Source organism: Nematostella vectensis, chromosome 14, assembly GCF_932526225.1.
Source record: "Nematostella vectensis chromosome 14, jaNemVect1.1, whole genome shotgun sequence".
In the NCBI taxonomy this organism is placed as follows: Eukaryota; Metazoa; Cnidaria; class Anthozoa; order Actiniaria; family Edwardsiidae; genus Nematostella; species Nematostella vectensis.
In genome coordinates this window covers 7,781,749-7,803,338 of record NC_064047.1, presented here as the reverse complement: position 1 = coordinate 7,803,338, position 21,590 = coordinate 7,781,749, and the positions used below count along the sequence as shown (strand labels likewise).

The window sequence follows — 21,590 nt, the reverse complement described above, 5'->3', positions numbered from 1 at the left end:
GGCTATAAAAGGCACACGAAAAGAACGGCATTCATACTCAGCCGCTTTGAGTGTCACGCACGCCTCTTAGTGTCACGCACGCCTCTTAGTGTAACGCACGGCTCGCCATCTGAGGCTGCTAAGCAGACTACCTGCTGAAACGCAACAGTGAATACTATGAAAACAGCTACCTATGACAATAAGGCCTAGTATACTGTTCTTTTCATTAGCCATTCTTGATGCAAATACATGCAAATAGAATAGAAAGGCACACGAAAAGAACATATCTATGCTCTCTTAGGAAAGATTATTTTATTATTTTGCAGGTAACAAACATTGCATCATGGAAATATTTAAAGTAGAGTGTCGTCATGAGAAGGGCTAAGGGTAGATAATTATTTGCTGATTTTAATGTGTAATCACTATCGCAATAACAATGATATTAGCTTGAGAAGTGAGGGCCTGAGTGAGGGCTTTAAAGATAAAATCCATTTAACAGTATGATGAAAATCATGTGAAAAATACTAGAATGATACACTTTTGATTTTGAATTCGCATTAAATTTCAGAAAATGTCAAGACAAGTGTTTATGGAGTTATTTACTGTTATGCAAGTAGTTCTGACACAAAATTATCATCGATTTCTGTTATTTGATTGCGCACAGAGTATTTTTTCTATGATAAATTGCGTTTTTCGATTACCTGTGTCTGACGGTAAATACCTCTAAATATTCAAAAGGCTTCCGGAAACCAACCGATAAAGGGGCGAGCTTTGACGTAAGAGACATGTTTGCCTCCAATCACATTCGCGAGATCTCGGAGTCTTTCGTATTTCCATCGGGAATGCTCGTGAAATTGTCGTCATAAACCGATGACGTGAATAGTATTCGGAAATTGGCTCAACGCTCGTTTTGTTTTGGTTTAGAGCATAAAAGGGCACATTCGGCTCTCCAAAAACTCAGTGGTGAGTGGCAAGACCACAGAGACAAATGCGATGGGAACTTCTCCCAAATAAATTATATTTTCGTCATTGACGAATATTCGTCCAAAATGAACGAAGCGGCAAAGCTGTCCGAGAGCTCGCCGATTCAACTGGTCGTGATCGAGCCGGCCCAAAGCGATGCTGGTTGTTCATCGGTGGAGAAGATTAAAATGAATTCATTGAAATCATCGTCAATGAGTCTTTTAACGCCCGAGCTGTTGTTCTCCTATGCAAAAGAGCTAAAGGAGGAAAGACGAAGCGAACTCAAGTACCAGGAAGCGGCGCTCAGCGTCTTCGGAACTCGGAGATCGTTCAGCAACGTCAATATCTCATCGGTGATTGATCGTAGCTCGATGCTGAAACACTACCACTCAGATCCCTGTCTCGCGGGACTCGGGATTCTGACGTAATAAGGGATGCTGGATTATGATGTAATGCTAACCCTGTATGTCAAGAACCCTCAGTTTGACGAGTATATTTAAGCAAGGAACACAATCGACAGAACACTGGATTCCAGAGGTGAACCAATATAGTGTACGCCAGGCACCCGCTCTTATCGTTTGGATAATGAGAAATGCACTTCTCTTAGAACCGAACACGAATAGTATTAGTTAGTACTAAAAAAACAAAGTGAACGATTCTAAAACTATAGATCTATAGATTTATTTACTTTACTTTTTAGTCGATTGGCGGAGTATACCACTTTTGATATCTCATAAGCATGTCAAATGTCAAAAATCGCTTTTACGCTTTTATTGTGCAGACAGGGTTCCAAAAGGGGGGGGGGGGGGGGGGGCGAAGCAAGGGTTTCAAGAAAGGTGGCAGATTCATTATTCATCCGTGGCTTTCCTTATATTTCCTGTTATTTTTTAATTCAAATATATGAAAAAAGGAAAAAACCAATATGATGATAATAAAAATTGACATAACTGTAGGCTGCCTATAGATTTTTTTCTTGAAAGGAGGACACAAACAACTAATGTGACTAAAGCGCGGCTTTTATCATAAGGTTATAGCGTCTTTTCAGTCATTGCTTTTCTTTTGAGACTTCTTAAGGCCGTACCAACTTAATTAAAAATAACTTTTCAAGATCCGACCTTTAAAAGAGGCTGAATACCTTTATCAAAAGTACAACCTCCATAAAGCGGCCACATGGCACAGTCCCAAGGGTGGTCACTTAATAGAGGCACCACTGTATCTATACACCTTTACCAAAAGAACAACCTCCACAAAGCGGTCATTTGGCACGGTCCCTAAGGTGACCACCTAATAAAGGGTACCACTGTATCTAAGACTAACATCTATAGAGTGTCCAATTCCCCTTCCCCCCCCCCCCATCCCCCTCTATGGAACTAGTATTTCCGTTTCTAGTTTTAATTTAATGTTGTATATTTAACAGAGGGCACTATTCAGGACCAAAAGACTCAATAGAAGTACCGCTGTTTTTAAATACCTTTATCAACCAAACACGACTATGTGAGCCCCCCCCCCCCCCCCCCATCCCCCTCCGTGGAACTAGTATTTCCGTTTTTAGTTTTAATTTAATGTTGTATATTTAACAGAGGGCGCTATTTAGGACCAAAAGACCGTAAGCTGGTAAGCCACCCCTTATCACGCATGATTAATATATTTGGAATTAGCTGTATCCCACTAGCCTCCCTAGCCTCGTCTCCGTCTTCCCTTACGCCGGCTAGACTTCCATTAACAAAGCTACTCTTTCTGATGATGAGTTCCAGCCGCGAATTCCAGGTCCAGCCAGTTCTAGTTCCAAAGGTCCAGCTGAAAAAGTTCTGACTTTTTTGAGTCATACTAAAACCTAACCCAGCCCCACCCCACCCCCCCACCCCACCCCCCACCCCACCCCCCCACCCCCAAAAAAATGACAATGACAATGAAGTGAGCGGGGGGAGGGAGGGGAGGGGTGGGGGTTCGTCCAGGACATCACGCTGCCTCACGGTTATTTCGGAGGAGAAGGAAACCTGGTGCGAATGCATGGGAGAAGGCTTGTCTATGAGGCTAGAAAGACTGTCTGCAGTAATTTTAAAGACAAATACGACAAAGTATGCCAAATACCCCCTAGAATAGAAATAACCACCTAAAATCAAAGTTTTACCCAACATTTGATGAAAACAATCGGAAATATTGCAATTATTTTCCTTATCAGCCGATGGACATGGATACGTTTTTACACTTTTGTACACTTTTTTATAAGAACCTTTTTTTAAGAACGTCCTGCCTAAGATTTCACCAAATTACAAGAACAAAAGAACATACCGAGGCTCAGATAGCAAAAAATTGTTTTTTTTTCCTGCTGCGTTCTAAAATGCAGAATCATATAGTAATAACCTTATTATTGCCATTGATCATTAGTGTAATTCTCTTCCTAATAATTGATTGGGTATTATAATCTTACATACACTAAACTTTAAAAAATATCGTTAAGAACATATTCAGCCTTAAAATGTCCCAAAAATAAGAACGGTTCAGCCTCAACTGAAACTTAGACGTTCTTATAAAAACAAGAGTGTATTTTGCTAAGGTAAAAATGGCGGCCTTTAAATACGGCAGCTACTTGACCAGGCACGTAGGCACGATTTTGAGCGGGGGGGGGGGGGGGGGGGGTTCGTTCACCCATTTAGTGGACTCAGCCCGTGGTACTCAAGTTTCCTTCATCAGCGCGGACCTTCAAGTCGTGTGGGGTGGTTCCCTGCCCCCCCCCCCTGCCCCTGGCTACGGGCCTGATGACGTCGTGCTGCGTCTCTTGCTGTGGTTTCACGTCCCCCTTTGTCGAAATAAAATGTCTACGAGCAACCAGAAACCTGAGGAACTGCAGGGTGGAAAATTAATAATTCAAGACTAGATAATAAAAACGCTCCACATTTGTCTCACTCGGGATTACAGTAACTTCGCTAGTGAAAATTTCACGGCGACCGCTTTTTGCGCTGTGCATCTTTTTCGCAATTTGGCCAACCTCTCTCACAGACGCTGTTATTCGAAAAGAAAGACGAATTTTAAACGCCTCCAAGTTATAACAACACAGTAGAGTTAAAGAAGTTTTCTATATTTTGACCAGGCCCTGTAACTTGCTTATATCGTTACATTCTGCTTTGAATCCTGTGAATTCTAACCGCGATACAAAAACACAAAAACAATTTTTACCAGAAAAAAGCACCGTCTCAACCTCCCCTAAAGAAATGCACATTTTGTCCCTCATTTCGCTTTTACTCCGAGGAAGGGCCTACGCTAGACGCCAGTTAAACTACTCTGTTTTCACAGAGGCGTTAAACGCAATATGAAAACATACCATTTTAATGTGTTCATTCATTTCCCTGATTTAACCACACCTTCGCAGACCACTTAGTTATTGTACAGCTTATCTGTAGTTTTTTCTAATTATACCATTCTTCTGTTTCTGCCTGCCTGCCTGCCTGTCTGCCTGCCTGCCTGCCTGCCTGCCTGCCTGCCTGCCTGCCTGCCTGCCTGCCTGCCTGCCTGCCTGCCTGCCTGCCTGCCTGCCTGCCTGCCTGCCTGCCTGCCTGCCTGCCTGCCTGCCTGCCTGCCTGCCTGCCTGCCTGCCTGCCTGCCTGCCTGCCTGCCTGCCTGCCTGCCTGCCTGCCTGCCGTGGTTAGGCTTTTTTTTTTCTGAGCCGTCAGTGGTTAGGCATTTAGGAACACTAATAATAATTGCCCGTATAACCGGTCGGGACTATTTTTTTTTTCAAGCAAACGGTCCAGTGCCCCACAAAAAAATTCCCAGCACAACTAGTTCGACTCCACAAATATGACAGCAGAACCATTCGGGATGATTTTTCCCCAGCAACCGAGGGGTGTAACATCTTCCCAGCCAGCAAGAAAACATGCTGCGAAACCGATATTTTGCGGAACAGATTCTTTTTGTGCCCTTGCTTATAGTATTCTTGGATCATACTCATCATAGTCCCCAGGTTTTAAGTAACGAACCCTCAGTTCTCAAAAGGGATCGCCTCTAATTTCCCCCCTGGGATGCTTCCTCTTGTACCCCAAGATAATGAAACTCCACCTTTTGATCGCTAGCTGAGCATCCTCCGGGACCCAGGGCGTCGCGGAGATTGGGGACACAGGGAGCGCTTCCTGTGTGCCCGATCTTCGCCACGCCCTGGGTCCCCGAGGATAATAGCAGAACATTTGAAGCTCTCCATCATTCAAGATGGAGAGCTTTTGTTGACACGCGTGTCAACCAAAAATGACTTACAGAGACAATGTTAATACTTTTATCTGGAAAACAGTAATTTGCGCCCGCGTTTGTTTGCCAAGAACCGGGCAGCTTGGAAAACAACTCCCCTACGCAGTCTTGAACCACACGGAGGTACATTACTATTTTGCTGCAATTTTGATATAAAATACCTTAAATTCTCAGGATTACCACTTTTTTATCAGAAAATATTAAGTTACTTGCAAGAAATTAAGGGAAAATAGATGAAAGAATACTCGTCCCCCTGCGGGGAAGAAATGATCATTTGGAATAATCAATTCATAAAAGTAGATGGCAAACCAATATTATACAAAGACTGGCTCAGGAAGGGAGTAAAGTGTTTCAATGACCTTTTGGGGATGATAAAAAAGTGCTGTCCTTTGACTTGATAAAACAAACTTCGCAATTCCTTCGGTATGCAAGTTTAACAAATGCAATTACGTCTGGTAAAAAGATATTAACGAAATATCAACCCAATTGCCTTGCCAATTTAGACCCTCCAAAATGTTCTCAGACTACGACAAAATCACAACAAGACAGATCCGAGCTACCATTGTCGCCTACCTACGCCCGAAGTCCTATTTCATAAGGGAGACCTTAGCGCTTCTCCGGTCCAACTGCTGTACAGTCTACCTTTTAAATGCACTAAAAGCATAAAATTGACTTTGTTTCAATTCAAAATTAATCACAATATTTTACCAACAAACAGTTCCTTGTTTCGTGCCAATATTAAAGTTCACCCTGGTTGCCCAAACTGTGGAGAGAGACATACCTTACACCTATTTTGGTCGTGCCTTTCTGGCAACATTTTATTACATGGTGGGAAAATGAGACCCACGAAACTTTAGAATTAGATCTCTTTTCAGTCTTGTATCCTTGTATGGTCTTTTTGAACATTCTAGGTACAGCATCCTTCTCAATTGTGCACTGACTGTTGCAAAATACTATATATACCCAATGTTCCTTGGCCAAAAAACAGTTGTTTTCCAAATCTTTCTCAGTAAACTAAAAGGGATATACACGCTTGAAAAACAAGCTGCCCACACCCTTAAGCTGCAAAGTGCTGTAACAAAAAAAAGGTCAGCAATAAATAATGCATGGTTGAAAGGATTGTAAAACTCAAATCTAAGTTGTTGTTTTTGCATAAGACTGTTTTTGTTTTGCTTGTTTTTTTCTTTGTGTGTGTATTTTCTGTCTGTGTTGTTGTGTTCCCTTCTTCTTTTCTTTAGCATGCTTTTCAAATGAAATTCTCTTCTGAAAAAGGAACAACGAAGAGAAAAGAAAAAAAATAAAAGAAGGAAAGAAACGAAGAAAAATAGCATCGAAGAAAAAATAGAAAAAAAATACATTTACTAGAAAAAGTTGAGAACCAAATTGAGAACCAGCATCGAAGAAAAAATAGAAAAAAAATACATTTACTAGAAAAAGTTGAGAACCAAATTTAGCGAACTTGGATCGAGATTTTTTGTTTCGCTAAAAGTGAACCTGCAAGGATTGTGTGATTGGATGATTCTGATTTACAAATAAATACAAAAAGCCCAATTGTCGTGATCGTGAACCAGAAGAATAAATACAACAAGAAAGCAATATGTAACAACAACAAAATTACCCCCTCCTCCCTTTGTCATTGAGCCAAACCCCCCTTAAGCTTAAGCGAAAAGCTAGACCCGCCCCTGCACACGGTCGGTCGACCGGACAGACGGACAGACGTCCTGAATTTATTCATGGCAGTAATAAGCAGGGGCCGGTTTCTGAAAAGCCGATTACGGCTAACCCGGGGCTAAATTTGCCTTAACCCACGATTAAGTTTTTACCCCAGGATTAGTTCTTTTCCCGAAACGCTGGTTAGCGCCAACCCTTGGTTAGTTCGGAGGTAACAAAGGCCATCCAAATTTTGAAGTAGAATTAAAGTTTCATAAAATGAAGTTGCCAACAAAAAAGACGTTTACACACAAAAAAATACAGGGATCAAATGTCCTAACACTTCGCTTTGTTATGCGACCATTGTTGCGATGCTGACTCGAAAATTGTGCTCGGACACACAAAAGGTTACATGAAATTTATGCTTGAAATGAATCTGTCTCGCTAGTGTAACGCACCGACTAGAATCCTGCAAATGACATCTTTCGCAATGAAATGGAGGTAACTACAGGCGATGTAAAGGTGTTTTTGGGGCTTCTCTGCGAAAGTAAAACCACCAAAGGTAAACTTGAGTTGCTCTCTATTGATCTACTGGGTATCTTGGGTGAATTTTATTCGTCAAAACAGTTCGTCACTCACTTTAAGCCGCATTGTCACCAGTTTACTGCCGGTCGATTACGTAGCAATCTTCGACGATTTTTAACGGAAAACGAGAAAAATATTTCAAAATATTGAAAGCAGTGTGTCTATTGGAAGTTTCTTCGAGGATGTGATCGATTATTTAGAGCGGATGGCCTGTTAAATATCTCGGATTTTAATAGATATTTTTGTCTTTTAACGGTTGAGGTTTCCGTCGGACCTCCGGAAGTAAACTGGTGACAATGCGGCTTTAATCCAAGGTTAGTACATCGGGGGATTACTTGGCTTTCGGGAATGGTGAGTTATCCGTAGGTTAGCTAACCTACTATTTGCGAATTTAAACCCGGGATTAGGCGCTGATCTAGGGTTAAGTCTAATCGGCCTTTAAGAAACCGGCCCCAGATATCCTAATATTTCCTTACGCTTTCTATCTTTAGGCCAGCGGTCATTTGTTGATTACATGCGCGGCATGGTTGCCGAGTTTGATATCTTGTCGTTAAATGATGGAAACGGGACTTGCAAGAAAGTGGACTACATGAACATCCGGAGAATTGAAGTCCATGATGTAGAAGTCTTAAACAAGGACCCGCACTATAAAAGAGCTTAGCTCAGCCCCTTTTCAGTGCGGAACATTACCATTTTTGGTTATATTTGATAAACAATCAGAGATGAGCATTACTATGCCCAGTCTCACGCTGACACGCCTCAACTCAGAGCAGGAAAACAAAAAGGCGGTTCAGTCGAATCGGAAAAATCATGTTGAACGCCGCTTTTTAACTCTCTGCTAGCAGTTCTTTAGTCTTATCTGTTTAAGCAAGGATTTCACTGACTCAGTGCGTCAGATATATCCTATTTGTGTTGTTTCTCATCGGCAAGAGACCTCATTTGCAGGGTTATTTTTAAGACTTCACCGAATCGTATTGTAATGAACGCGGAAGGGTAAGCCAGCAGGGTATATCATTGATCGCCAATTATTTAGTTGTACGTTTCATCGAGTCATACAACTGCACAGAATTTCCCTGGATTTATCTTGCTTTCACACTCCAAATGAAGACACTCCAAGGAGATATTTTAGCTGGGATATTGAAACTAAAACGAATCTTATACGAAATGGCAGCGAGCCTCATTAAAACAATAAAGCTAATCGTATAAAGAATGGCCGCGAGTCACTGTTTATTGTATGCAATTAAAAGACACTACATAAAAGTACCATGTTTAAATGTTTATATTTGATCCTGGAATCAATAGATTTGCTTTGATCTGTAAATCTCAGGGATGGCAGTCATTATACATTGCTGTATTAGTTTGCTATTACTCGTTGTAAAAAAAAGTCCTTACCACAAATGCTAACATTATGGCTTTGTAAAAATGGATTCTAGAGGGGGCACTTGTTTGAGAGGCTATGTAATGTGCTTATTCAATGAGGGGTGTATGTATACCTCAGTGTCAGAACCATCCCCAAAGGACTTCATTGTATCCAGCTCTGTTTTCATCATGATTCATTTTATAAAAGGGAATAAATAAATTAAATTTGATAAGCAAATTTTCCTTCTAAACCTTAATCTATAGTATTTTTTACGGGGCTGGCAAGTTTCAAGCTATTGAATGTTGTAGGAGTAGAACTCGGGTTTGGGTTACTTTTGGGGGGGGAAGGGGGGGTCTATCTATTCTTGGTGGAGTTTGTTGTTGTGGTGGTCGAAGGGCAAGACATTTTGGCAAAGAATGAGAAGAAGTGAACCCCAGAGACAAGGGAAGGGTAAAATGCTTTTCGGCTAAATGTTAACACGGATTTTCATACCTATTCTTCGGCGATCTTTCCCTGTTAAAGAATAGACGTTGGGCCTTGACTCACACTTTCGTTCTCACAATTCAACCTCCGCTCTCCTCAACTTTCACAATACCTTGTGGGCACTCATTTCGGCTTGTAGTGAAGATTGTCACAGTCTCAAATAAAAGCGCTCAATTTGAAAAGGTTTCCCAAACGATATTTTACTTTCGAACACAGGAAGTCATCAATCAAATATCAAACTTGGTATAGAGCAGGATATTTTGCTGTTTTGGTGACTTTTTGCGATGCGACGTCTCGCAAACAAAACAAATTCAAGTTTCAAACTCCGCGCGGCCATTTTGCATTATAAGAAGGTAACTCGATATTACCAAAAATGGTAATGTGCCTCTGCTTTTCGCAGCTGGAAAAATTCAAACTTCAAGATTACAACACGCCGCACGGGTAACATTGCGGCGTTAGTGGGACTTTTTTGTTGTGTTATCGTACTAACTTGAACTTATTTTTAGTGCACATTCCTGCTCGTTTGGTTGGTTATTCATTGTTCGTTAGCAAGAGAAGATAAACCAAGCAAACGAGAAGAAAAGCGCTTCAAAAGCTGAGTTGGGGTTTCGCCCCTCGCGGGCAAACAAGACACGCTTTACTGAACTCCGGGGTTCCGCACCGCGTAACTGACAACTGAGCCTTTCGTGGACCTGGTTCTGGCACTTTTATAGTGCGGGTTGTTTGAGCAGACGGAGTGGGTGTTTCTACACGTGGGCCCGAGAATCAGTTGCCATGGTTACTCGGCGAAGAATTTGGGTTCTATTGTGAAGGGTCATGAATCGTGCCAGTAATAAGAGCACTTCTCAGTGGTGGTTCGGAGCAAGTGTGTATGACTGAGGGGGAGGGTGTGTATGACTGTTGGGGAGGGGAAGGGTAGGTGAATCGTGCCAGTAATAAGAGCACTTCTCAGTGGTGGTTCGGAGCAAGTGTGTATGACTGAGGGGGATGGTGTGTATGACTGAGGGGGAAGGGTGTGTATGACTGTTGGGGAGGGGAAGGGTAGGTGAATCGTGCTTCTCTTACATAAGCATGTGACCGAAATAGTTAGGAGGCTACAAATGTTTCAGCAAAGTATATATTTTCAAATCATCGATAGCTTTTAGGTTTTATGTTATACTCATGTATTTTTGGTGTAACATTATTGGAATAAATTGGGTCTGTGTGCTAAGGGTCTGATAGCTACGTGCTCGCAGTGCCCTTGCTAGGGAGAGCGGCCATCAGATCTGTTTATAAAGGTCAGTATAAGGGTCATGGGATTTCTTAAGCCTTTGTTTCGCTTTAGCCTCATACATGCGTCAATACGTCCATCCTTGGCCTTACCTTCTGGCTAAACATAAAGTGGGTTTTAGATCTAGTCTCCAAGCGTCCGAAAAAGCGGAACGGCTGGCATATAAAGGAGAGGTGATTACTGAGCTGAGAAGAGGCAATTTATTTTAAAGACATTTTCCTGATTTTGTTCTGTAAGTACACCTTTTGCTGTTCATTAACGGGAAAGGGACATTCATTTGTGCCAAAAGTTACAACGATAGCGTGTATTGTACGTTCATCAACATCGCACGAATCATCATTTAGCGTGACTCGACTTTCAATAACAATAATTGAATATTCGTGAACATTCGTTATCATCAACGGAGAAACAATAACGCACTTGGACATTCAATTCGATTGGAACGAACATTCTTTTGCGCGAAATGAAAATTCCATTGCACGTTTGGACAATCAGTAGCGTTTAATGACAATCAGTTATACGAAATAGAAAATTCATTAGTGCTATTAACATAAACAAGGACAATCAACAAGCCTTTTCAGACAATCATGTTCATCAAGGTGACATTCATGAATGTGGTTTGACAATCGTTTGTTCGATTCAAACAAACATTATAAGAAAAGAAAATATCATTAGTTTTATTTCGATTTTTTAAGTGACATTTATGCCTGAAATTGATCTCTATTAACATAGCGAGGTATATAGGTTTGCATAAAACGAAACAATTGCCACATTTCGCTCCCGTGACTGTTCCTATGTTGTAGCCTCCGATGTTGTGAAATGGGCTGTAGGGCGGTAACTTTTTAGCTCAGTGTTTGGGCCGGTATCTAGTGGGTTATGGTGCGCTGGTGCACCGTCTTAAATAAAAATGACGATTTCGTTGGGGTAAAGATTCAGTCGTGTTTGTGAAGTCGTTGAATCTTTGTGCATTCATTCCCCCGATGATAGAAAAGTGCAAGATAAGACCGTTAGTGGGCGAAATAGCCAAAGTGACTGGTGATATTTCTTCCAATTTGAGCACATACTTGGCGGTACGCTCTCTCTCCCCTCTTCTAGCTCTTCCCTGTGTTCGAGGGGTTTCTTGGCGGCATACAAACGTTTTCTGTTTTTCTATAACGTGCGAGTGAGTATATATTTTTTGCTTTTATAAACCCTCCACAAAAAGTGTTGTTTGTTTGTCTTGTTTTTTGTTAAAAATTTTTTATAGCTCTATATTTCTCTTAATTTTAGGAGCCCACTGTTTAAAGAAAAGAGAAAAATAGTAACTCTAATGAAATTTTATTTTTCCTTGTTGTTTGGTTTAAATCAGATAAATGGTTGTCAAACCACATTGATGAATGTCACATTGATGAACATGATTGTCTGAAAAAGGTTTGATTGTCTTTGTTTATGTTAATAGCACTAATGAATTTTCTATTTTTTTTTTATAACTGATTGTCAATAAACGCTACTGAATGTCCAAACTTGTAATTGAATTCTCGATTGCATGCAAAAGAATGTTCATTCCATCCCTAATGAATGCCCAATTGCGTTATTGATTGTCCGTTGATGCTATTGAATGTTCGCGCATATTCAATCATTGTTATTGAAAGTCGAGTCACGCTAAGGATGTTTCGTGCGATGTTGATGAACGTACAATGCACATTAACGATACAACGTTTGGCACAAATGAATGTACCCTTCCCGTTATTGAACAGCAAAAGGTGTATTTTTTAAAAAATCTATATTACCTTTGGAATCTCACAGAAACCCTTGCTTTGCAGGTTGATGGAGGGCATGCGCTCTGGATGTAAATCTTATACTTACATTATCTTGACATAATTATCAATTCTACGTCCTCTTTTCAGTCTTAATACAAACCTCTAAACGCTCCCAATCATTAAGAAAGGAGGAGCTTGTGTATTGCGGCTTATCTAATACGAGGTGTAAAGCTACTTGCTTCCGCCAAACCAGTACTGAGTGGTAATGGAAGGGGACTCGGTGCATCTGGACTTGTTATTCACAATCCCATAATACCCGAAGTTATCCTCAGAATGCACAGAACCGGGAACTGCAGAGAAAGCACAACCACTGGTTTGAGTAGTTTAACTGCCGTCGATGTGAACCAATTGACGAATTGCCAGAAGGGGGCGGTGGTTTGAGCTGCAGCGTGAATTTTGACATATTCCACTTTTTTTTGCAAACTTTATAACCACTGAAACGAAATGGGTCGAAATCCACCAGCCTCACTCTCAGGTAATCCTTGTAGTCGACATATTTGGGAAAGCTGCACGTGACGCTCATTATGGATACCTTTTTTAACGGTACCCAGAGAATCCACAGGTAACCCAAGCTCTGTTAACGAATGTGGGCTGTTTTAAATACATTGGCCGAGAGAACATATGGATTTTTTACTTTATGCTAGATTTTGTCAATAAAACTGCAATAAAATCCAGACAATATGTTGTAGTATATGTAGCCTGCGAGTCGCATCGGAAAAATATGCTATAATTGCGCCCCATTACAGGTTCTCCAATAGGGTTCTGGATACCGGATCATAGTGTGTGGACTCCGAAATTTTTCATAAATTCCGGATTACCTGTCAATGGGCGAATCATTACCTTATTGCCTTAACTTATCCGTTATTGCAATAGTTCTGGATTCGTTTGGTTCAGGTTTGAACGCACTAATAAGCTTTTGATTGCTTCTAGGGATATAGTGTTAAGATAGATATTCACGTAGTAACGTCACGCACGTAAGTAGTTAAAGATTAAGTTTGACGCGTGAATATCAGGTGACCAAGGATAACCTTAGTAGTGTGTTGTGTGGAGAACGAACAAGAGTCGCGCAATAAAGGGATATTCGTGGCAAGATGTATCGGTAAATTAGTTACTTTACAAGATGTATCGGTAAATTAGTTACTTTACAATAGAATGGAAAGAGATAATAAAGGCGAGGAATTATATTATCGCTATCTCTCCTCTCACAGCACAATTTTTTTACTTGTACGCAAAGCAGTTTGGAGATTTCTCGTTCATCGGCGCATCACGGGACAGCGGTGTGCTCCGTAATTGAGGCTGGCATTGTTGGTAAGGCTGAATGACATCATCAGGGTCCAGGCCACTCCCGGTTCAGAGTTGAAGTCGCAGTAGGCCTTGTAGGTGTTTCCATGGTTGTCCACCAGCTGGTAGTAGCCGTTGGTCGTGCTACCGGACACCATGTACAGGACTTGGGCGCAATTCTTGGACCTGTAATGATGAAATATAATATTGATTAATCCAGACCTGGGACTCTCTTTGCGCTCGACATTTTGGCTCGCGTGAAAAAGGGTCCAGTATTTATTGCTTGCGCATGTGCGAACATGTACCAATCAGCGATCTTCGCAAAAAAGTTGAAATACGAACGCGCGCAATAACGGACGTGTCGATTCCTGCTAGATCTTGTCGAGTGTAGAGCTCCGAAAATAGATCATTCCTAAGTTAAAAAGAATGTTTTATACTACTGAGGAATATCAGCGACATGCATAGGACTTGTTTTCGATAACGAGCTTAAATGTGATTGAATATTAAATATTTCGAAACAGCGCGCGCGCGTTTGACGCTATGTATAAAGCGCGCGCGTGAAAATAACGAAAACTGAAAAGTTCATTGATTTATATCTTTTTCAGACTCTAATTATCATCTGTCCCGTTCCCGGAAAGACTGACAATCATGTATTAACCCAAACGAATAAAATTAGCGAAATATTTCTAAAATAAAGCCTCGCTCGTCCCTTTCGCAGCCATCTTGAACTAAGCAACCAGGCCACACCGCATATATGCGGTGTTTTTTCGCGCATGCGCATGCAATAAATACTGGACCCTCTTTCACGAGCCAGAATGTCGAGCGCAAAGAGAGTCCAAGGTCTGCACTAAATATTGATATGAGTGCATTATCTGACCACGGGCGGTAGGATAGTCCCAGTCTGTATTAGCGCATTGAATTTAGAGGTGAATATATCAGGCGCCAAACGTTTCAAAATTCATTTTCGCACTATAGTATCAATTTGCAAATCAAGTTATGCCAAACTATCCGTGCAACTATTAAATAATCATTGCAAGTATACAAATTCACAAGATTATGCAAAAAACTTTGCTAGTAAGTAAAGATTCCGTGAGTTTACAAATTCATGCAAGTATGAAAAAAGCCATGCAAGTATAAAAAAATCCATGCAAGTACAAAATCCATGGAGGTATACAAAATCCATGCAAGTGTACAAAATCCATGCAGGTATACAAAATCCATGCAAGTATACAAAATCCATGCAAGTATAAATAAATCCATGCAAGTATAAAAAAAAACATGCAAGTATAAAAAAATCCATGCAAGTATACAAAATCCATGCAAGTATAGCCGGCTCTCATTCGGGGATATTCAGAAATGTATTTTGTTTTTCAATTATTTAGACTATTGAGCATTTTTAGGGGATTTAGGACACAGACTTAATATTGATGGGCCATGATTCCCCCCTCCTTTTCTTGTCCTCTCTCATGACAATAACCGTTTATTACAGCTATTTTATTACCTTTATTCATACAATGTTGATAGGCAAATCATTAAATAAGAAACTTAAATAACAAATTTCTATCTGTCTTGTCCTCTCTCATGACAATAACCGTTTATTACAGCTATTTTATTACCTTTATTCATACAATGTTGATAGGCAAATCATTAAATAAGAAACTTAAATAACAACTTTCTATCTGTCTTGTCCTCTCTCATGACAATAACCGTTTATTACAGCTATTTTATTACCTTTATTCATACAATGTTGATAGGCAAATCATTAAATAAAAAACTTAAATAACAACTTTCTATCTGTACAAAATTAAAGTTTTATAATCCAGAATTTCGATCTTAGGGTTTCGGAAACCCATTTCAATGTCACATATCAATATCGTTTGTCTTGGCACTGTGCTGGCTTTTCGAATGGTATAAGCAGCTCTTGTGTTCTAGTACTGCAGGTTTTCTCGAATCTTCGCGTAAGGGGCGGACCATTTGACTTTTGAGGGGGGGGGGGATGGGTGATTTTATGTCTACAAGAATTTTTTTTTTTTCGCCTATCGGATGTGCAGGATTTTTTTTAATCGATGGTTAGTATCTCTGCTTATATGTGAACACAAAGAGGAAACAACCATTTTAGTTTTTTCCTTATTCACATTATATTATATTTTGGAGAAGTCCATCAAATTAATTATGAAAGATTTATCTATTTTATCTATTTATATACAATATGATGTTACAGTTTATATATTGATCTATTAAACCGTTTTATTTGTATTTCAAGTTTGTGACTTCTTTTGTACAAGTAAACGTTTTGGTAATTTTTTTCTAAAATGATTGCAAAGGGCATTATAGCAATCATCATTGAAAAATCTTCAGCATGAGCACTTTTAAAATAAAACCATTGGGAACTAGTTCCATCTGATAGGAGGAGACCACACAACTTATTATAAGTTTCAACATAGGGGTGTGATAGTGGAAAGGGCGAGTCTCAACCAATAGAAACTTTCAAGAATATGGTGAGGAGAAATACAAAATACACATATAAAAAATATAGAGGAAAATGTATTATAGAGTAAAAACATCAAAGTTATCACTTATAATTTTGATTTTATTTCATAGGGTTCATCTTTTCACACAATGGCATTGCAACATTTTTTTTCTTAAACTTGTGCATTATTTTTGTTTTCTGCTCATTTGCTTTGCATGCAATTTTTTTCTTTGAAATGTAGCTTGCAGGATATATTTTTTCAAAATCACCCACCCCCTCCCTCAAAAGTCAAATGGTCCGCCCCTAAACAGCTTTCTTTACTTTAGGTTATCACTTGGTTTTCCCGCGTCAGGGGCAAGCATAGAACGAAGCAGTTCAGTTTATGTAGGAGCTGTACTCGTTGCGAGTTAGAACAGCTTCGGTTGACTTGACTCGAAAAATCTTGTGCTCTCCAGGTTTTTTTTAAAAGGCGACATTTCATTTTCAAAAGTTTTTAGGGGATTTAGGGCACAGGGACATCATTCCCCTCCTTTTCTTGTCCTCTCCCATGACAATAACTGTTTATTACAGCAATCTTTTAACCTTTATTCATACAATGTTGATAGGCAAATCATTAAATAAGAAACTTAAATAACAACTCTTTTATCTGTACAAAATTTAAGTTTTATAAAATCCTAAATCCTTCAGAATTTCCATCTTAGGGTTTCGGGAACCTATTTAAATGTCACATATCAATATCGTTTGTCTTGGCACTGTGCTGGCTTTTCGGATGGTATAAGCAGCTCTTGTGTGCTAGTACTGCAGGTTTTCTCGAATCCTTACACAAACAGCTTTCTTTACTTTAGGTTATCACTTGGTTTTCCCGCGTCAGGGGCAAGCATAGACCAACAGTGTACGAAGCAGTTTATGTACGAGCTGTACTCGTTGCGAGTTAGAACAGCTTTGGTTGACCCGACTCAAATAATCCTGTGCTCTCCAGGTTAGGTTCACGTTTCTTTAAAAGCGACATTTCTTTCGCTTCTCGCCAACAGTTTAATTCATGAAACTTGAAATCAAGGTCAATACGTAGGAATCTCCTCCAACGACATTATGCGCCCTTGGCAATGGCTTCTTCGTTCTCACTTGCGACGCGGCCATGCTGACGGATTCATTGGTAGCCAAACGATTAGTTTTCTCGTTGGAATCTCCAGTAGAATGGATTTCCTTGGCATACAAGTCTTTCAAGATGAAGGAACCAACTAGGGAAGCCATTTCTATGCGAGTTTGTGAAATGTTGTTGCGTAGAACAATAACAAGTAGTGATATTTTCAATTCGCGAAGCTAAAACAGTCTTCTTACGGGGTAAATTCTCAGGGAATCTTTGTAAAAGGCAGCGAAACTTACTCGTTCGAGTTTTGTCGTGTTCTAAAGAAATGTGGGTGCCATTTTCTTTTATTACGACGCTAAAAACCTGATTATAACCTGAAGAACAAGCCGCTCGTAAAACCAGACACTCGGGTTGAAAACCAGTTCAAAACCTGTTTATCGCGAAACCGGTTTGATTACGTGACAAGTAGAAAAAGCGTTGGAAAATTGCTTTTTTTCGTAAAGATAATGACAAAATCACATGACAAAGCTAAGTTAGAATAGAGGAAAAGGTGCTATGTTAGTAAAATGGGCATATCAAATTGAAATTCAAGGTTTTCTCTACAAATTCTCTAAAAACGGGTTTCAGTTACCGTGACGACGTCATTTTAATTAAAAACCCACAGAAAGCCAGTCAGTGACGTAGCACTTTTTTCTTTAGTGGGAGTGATAGAGGGATTCTAAATAAGTTTCACCGAACAGCGCTAAAACGGCCCCAAATCCGCTCTTAATCGCTTAAATTAGTAAATAAAAGACAACTACAAGTACTACATCGAATTGGATTGAATTTATTTACATTTTTATGGAAGAATACTTGCATAAACTAACATCTCCCTATTTGTATCAGTTCACTGTTAAATGTGTCACGTTTCTATGCAAACAAATGAGAATTTAAAACGATAGAAACACGACCCAGATAAGTAAAATAAGAGAAATAAAAATGCTCTGCTAGCAGGGAAGGCGAGTAATAGCTAGGGTGTGAAAAATCGTATTAGGCAAACTAGAGAGGGGTCTAGAATTCAGGCCCGTAACCATTGGGGAAGATGATAGTTTTTCCGGGAGGGGGCGTTTGAGTTCTCTGAAAAAAATATCCACGGGACGTCTAGTTATTTCTTAGTGTAGCGACACATGTATAGAAAAATCTACAAAAACAGATAATTATAAAAATACTGTAAAATGAACTTTCCCGAATTCTCATGGTACTAATAACTAATATTTTCTGATCTGCCAAGTCCACTTTGTAAAGCATTAACTCAACTTCAAATAGTGCAAAAATAAATGATTGATTGATATTGTCAGATTTTGCTAAATACCATAGTGATCTAGCTTATGCTTTATAGTTTAGTCTACAAAAAAATAGCACAGCACGCCTATTGAAAATGGAAAGTGGACTTTTGCCCTTTGTGTGTGTGTGTGTGTGGGGGGGGGGGGGGGGGGGTTCGCACCTCCCCCTAGGTATGGGCCTGGAAAAGAAAAGGGAGCCTTAATTTAATAAATCTGGGGGAAAGGTCTTTCATTAAAAAGTAAATTTGAATACCACACTAAAATTTGTCTGTCCAATAACTGTTTTAGAGTGGGTTTCCTGGGTCCCTGGTAGGGATCTCAGGTCTGGGAACCTATTATAACTGCATAAAATTGTCATTGTCCAAAATATAACATGGGAAATTGAATATAACACGGGAAATGTAGATTAAAACTTATGAAAAGACAAGGCTGTGATAATGGGGAACAAGAGAGAGCACCAAATAATCATTAACTCATAAACTCAAAGTAGTTAAAGGATGAGAGAGAAAGTAGGAAAAGAGCTCAGCGACATAGCATTGCCTTTTGTGTAAGAGAAATGTGTTTCCGATCTGCGGCTAGGCCAGTAATCAAGGGTGGATCCAGGATGTGAAGAGGGGCACCATTTTTTCAAGGGGAAGGGGGTACCAAGCAAAGTAGCACTTCACTATCAAATTTAATAGTGTATATACATGTATTTACAGGTGATTCCTAGCAAAAATAAAGTGGGGAAAAACTCCCGTCAAGTCACTATGGCCATTTGACAGCAACTTTCTGGAATTGTGTCTTGACTTCTACTATGTCTTCATCCATGGAATCAGAGTCACTTTTACATACCTGAAGTAGGAATAATGTATATTGTTAAATAAATAAATGGAGGCTTTCTGATGTACAGTATATGTTTGGTAACCATACAAGTTTCAAGGCTTATACCACTAAGGGACAGCAGTTGATAGAATTTTGTACCCTAAAAGATAGGACTATCACCATTGTCTACTTTTGTGAAAGTCCCCCAAGCCATAGCAGGGCCAAAAATGTATTTTTTTGTCACATTATTTTCCAAGGTCTACTGTATCTACATTTGCTCAAGCCTCATCATCATCAAAGCCTGGCTCTTGTGACTGATTCTTTTATGCTAATTGTATTTTGCATTATACACAGGTGGCTATGCCTTTGGTAAAAAAAATTTAAAGTTCGGTATCATTCTAAGGGTCAGCTTATAAACAATTTATTCATCATAATAAATAGAATGTAGAAGAGTCTCTGGAATGGCTTCTTTTTGATCAACTACAGTATAAGGGTTTCATAGCAGTGAAGATTATCGACTTTACCTCGACATGTTTGCTTTGCTGGGTTATGGTTCCAGCATGTGTTGTTTTGTTTCCATCAGAGGGATGATTTGTAAAGGATCTCCTGTTCAGTTTCACAGGTTTTGACTTGGGAGGTTCTGGAGTACTTCTTTTGAGCTTTGTTACCTTCGACGAATCTTGTGACATTGGTGATAAGTCATTTTTACTGGTCTGCATAGGAATGTCTGTTTTGTTTTTCTGTTTTGATGGTCCCTTATTGATAATAATTTTACTGAAGTCATCTGGACGATAGAGTTTACTTCTCAAAGGACCCTCACTTGTCAGAGCCCTGCAAAAAATTAAATACAGAAAAAATAATAAGATTAATTAACTTTTTGGTTTACTTTTTGGGTTCAAAATAAGGCTTCAAAATCCATTCAGTTATGCAAACATTGGGGAAAATGATAAAAAAAAATAGCCCTACTATGTTCCCTGAGAGGTCCCCGCATAATATGAATACTTTTCTAAGGATCTGAGAACAAGAAGTCTAATTTCTAGAATCCAAGAATTTTGTGAGAAATTCAAAGTTTCTTTGAACAATTAGCCACCCCTAAAACATAACACAAAATTGCCACACACTGAATTGATCCAGCACAAAAAAATCGGCACAAATTACAGTAAAAATGTACATAAATATGGCACAAATTTTACAAAAACAAGCACTAAATAACACTCAATGCAAAATACTACACAAAAATTGTCACAAAACTTGGCACACAGCGGCGTAGCCAGGATTCCTAATGGGAGGGGGGGGGGGGGGCAAAAGGCCATTTCAAGGCATTTCTCCTATATTTTAGATAATGTCTCATATATTTACTGTATTTTTGGCTGCTAGAAGGGGGGGCCCGTGCCCCCTTTGCCACCCCTCTGGCTACGCCCCTGTCAAAAACAGGGCACTCCGCACTTATATACTTATAAACCTTTCATTAAAAAAATTGTAGGGTGCATAGCTAATACTGGCTTGAGGGGGGGGGGTGCCCTAAATACAACACATACACACTTCTAGGCTAGCTTCGCCGCACTTGTATGGCTTTCTTTATAGAAACATTACCTCTTTCTCGAGCCAATCACGATGTCTTTTGGACTCGCGCTCGGCTGGTGCTCGGAAGGCTTCGGAGGCTTTCGTTTGGCTCGCCGAAGTTGCTGAGCTCGTTGAGGTAGTGGCGCTGCATATTTGTAAAATAATTTCACCAAATCGACTTTATCTAGAGCATTTATCTCCTGCCGATCAATTCCCTTAGTGCACAATACATCTACCAAAGTTTCTCGTTCTAGAATTTCTGGATGATCGTAAGAAACAGTGGTGCAATCACTAGTTATTTCCTCACATGTGGCTGACGTCAAATTTCTCGCCATTTTGAAGCAATTTTATGATGGCACGTGAAGGACTGGGGCTACAATAAGACAACAGGGCTCCCAGAATTTATACTGATTAATAAAAAATGCCCTGTCAAAATGAGTGAAAACACACTATGTTTCCCACCGTTTCTCATCATAACCGATATTGCCTATTTTTATAACCCAGGTGACTCCAAATAAATTGGGTTATATATCAACTATATTTACCTCAAGATTGAATTTTCACCGACGTGGCAATATCGACGCATTTAGAATTGGTAGGGGAGTGGTGAGGAGCAAAATATCTATAAGGAAAAAAACCGACCAGTATCTACATTAGACAGCCCTTTTTGCATAGGCTTTGAAAACTGTTTTTGATTTTCATTGTAGCATTGTAAAAGAAAATTCTATAAAGAGA

The 21,590-nt window shown here is 39.7% G+C and overlaps 2 protein-coding genes across 2 annotated transcripts; both read right to left on the bottom strand.

The window, feature by feature from the left end:
• Positions 1-12,410: 12,410 nt before the first annotated feature.
• On the bottom strand, positions 12,411-13,832 carry LOC116617049. The gene is made up of 2 exons (XM_048722094.1): positions 13,586-13,832; positions 12,411-12,638 (listed from the first exon to the last, which is right to left on the bottom strand). Exons 1-2 carry the CDS (start codon positions 13,765-13,767, stop codon positions 12,500-12,502), a joined length of 321 nt encoding a protein of 106 aa, XP_048578051.1. The 5' UTR covers positions 13,768-13,832; the 3' UTR covers positions 12,411-12,499.
• Positions 13,833-19,142: 5,310 nt separating this feature from the next.
• LOC5510270 lies at positions 19,143-21,336 on the bottom strand. The gene is made up of 3 exons (XM_001630718.3): positions 20,886-21,336; positions 19,817-20,123; positions 19,143-19,322 (listed from the first exon to the last, which is right to left on the bottom strand). The coding sequence occupies exons 1-3, from the start codon at positions 21,188-21,190 to the stop codon at positions 19,236-19,238; spliced, it is 699 nt and encodes a 232-aa protein (XP_001630768.1). The 5' UTR covers positions 21,191-21,336; the 3' UTR covers positions 19,143-19,235.
• Between the last annotated feature and the right edge of the window lie 254 nt (positions 21,337-21,590).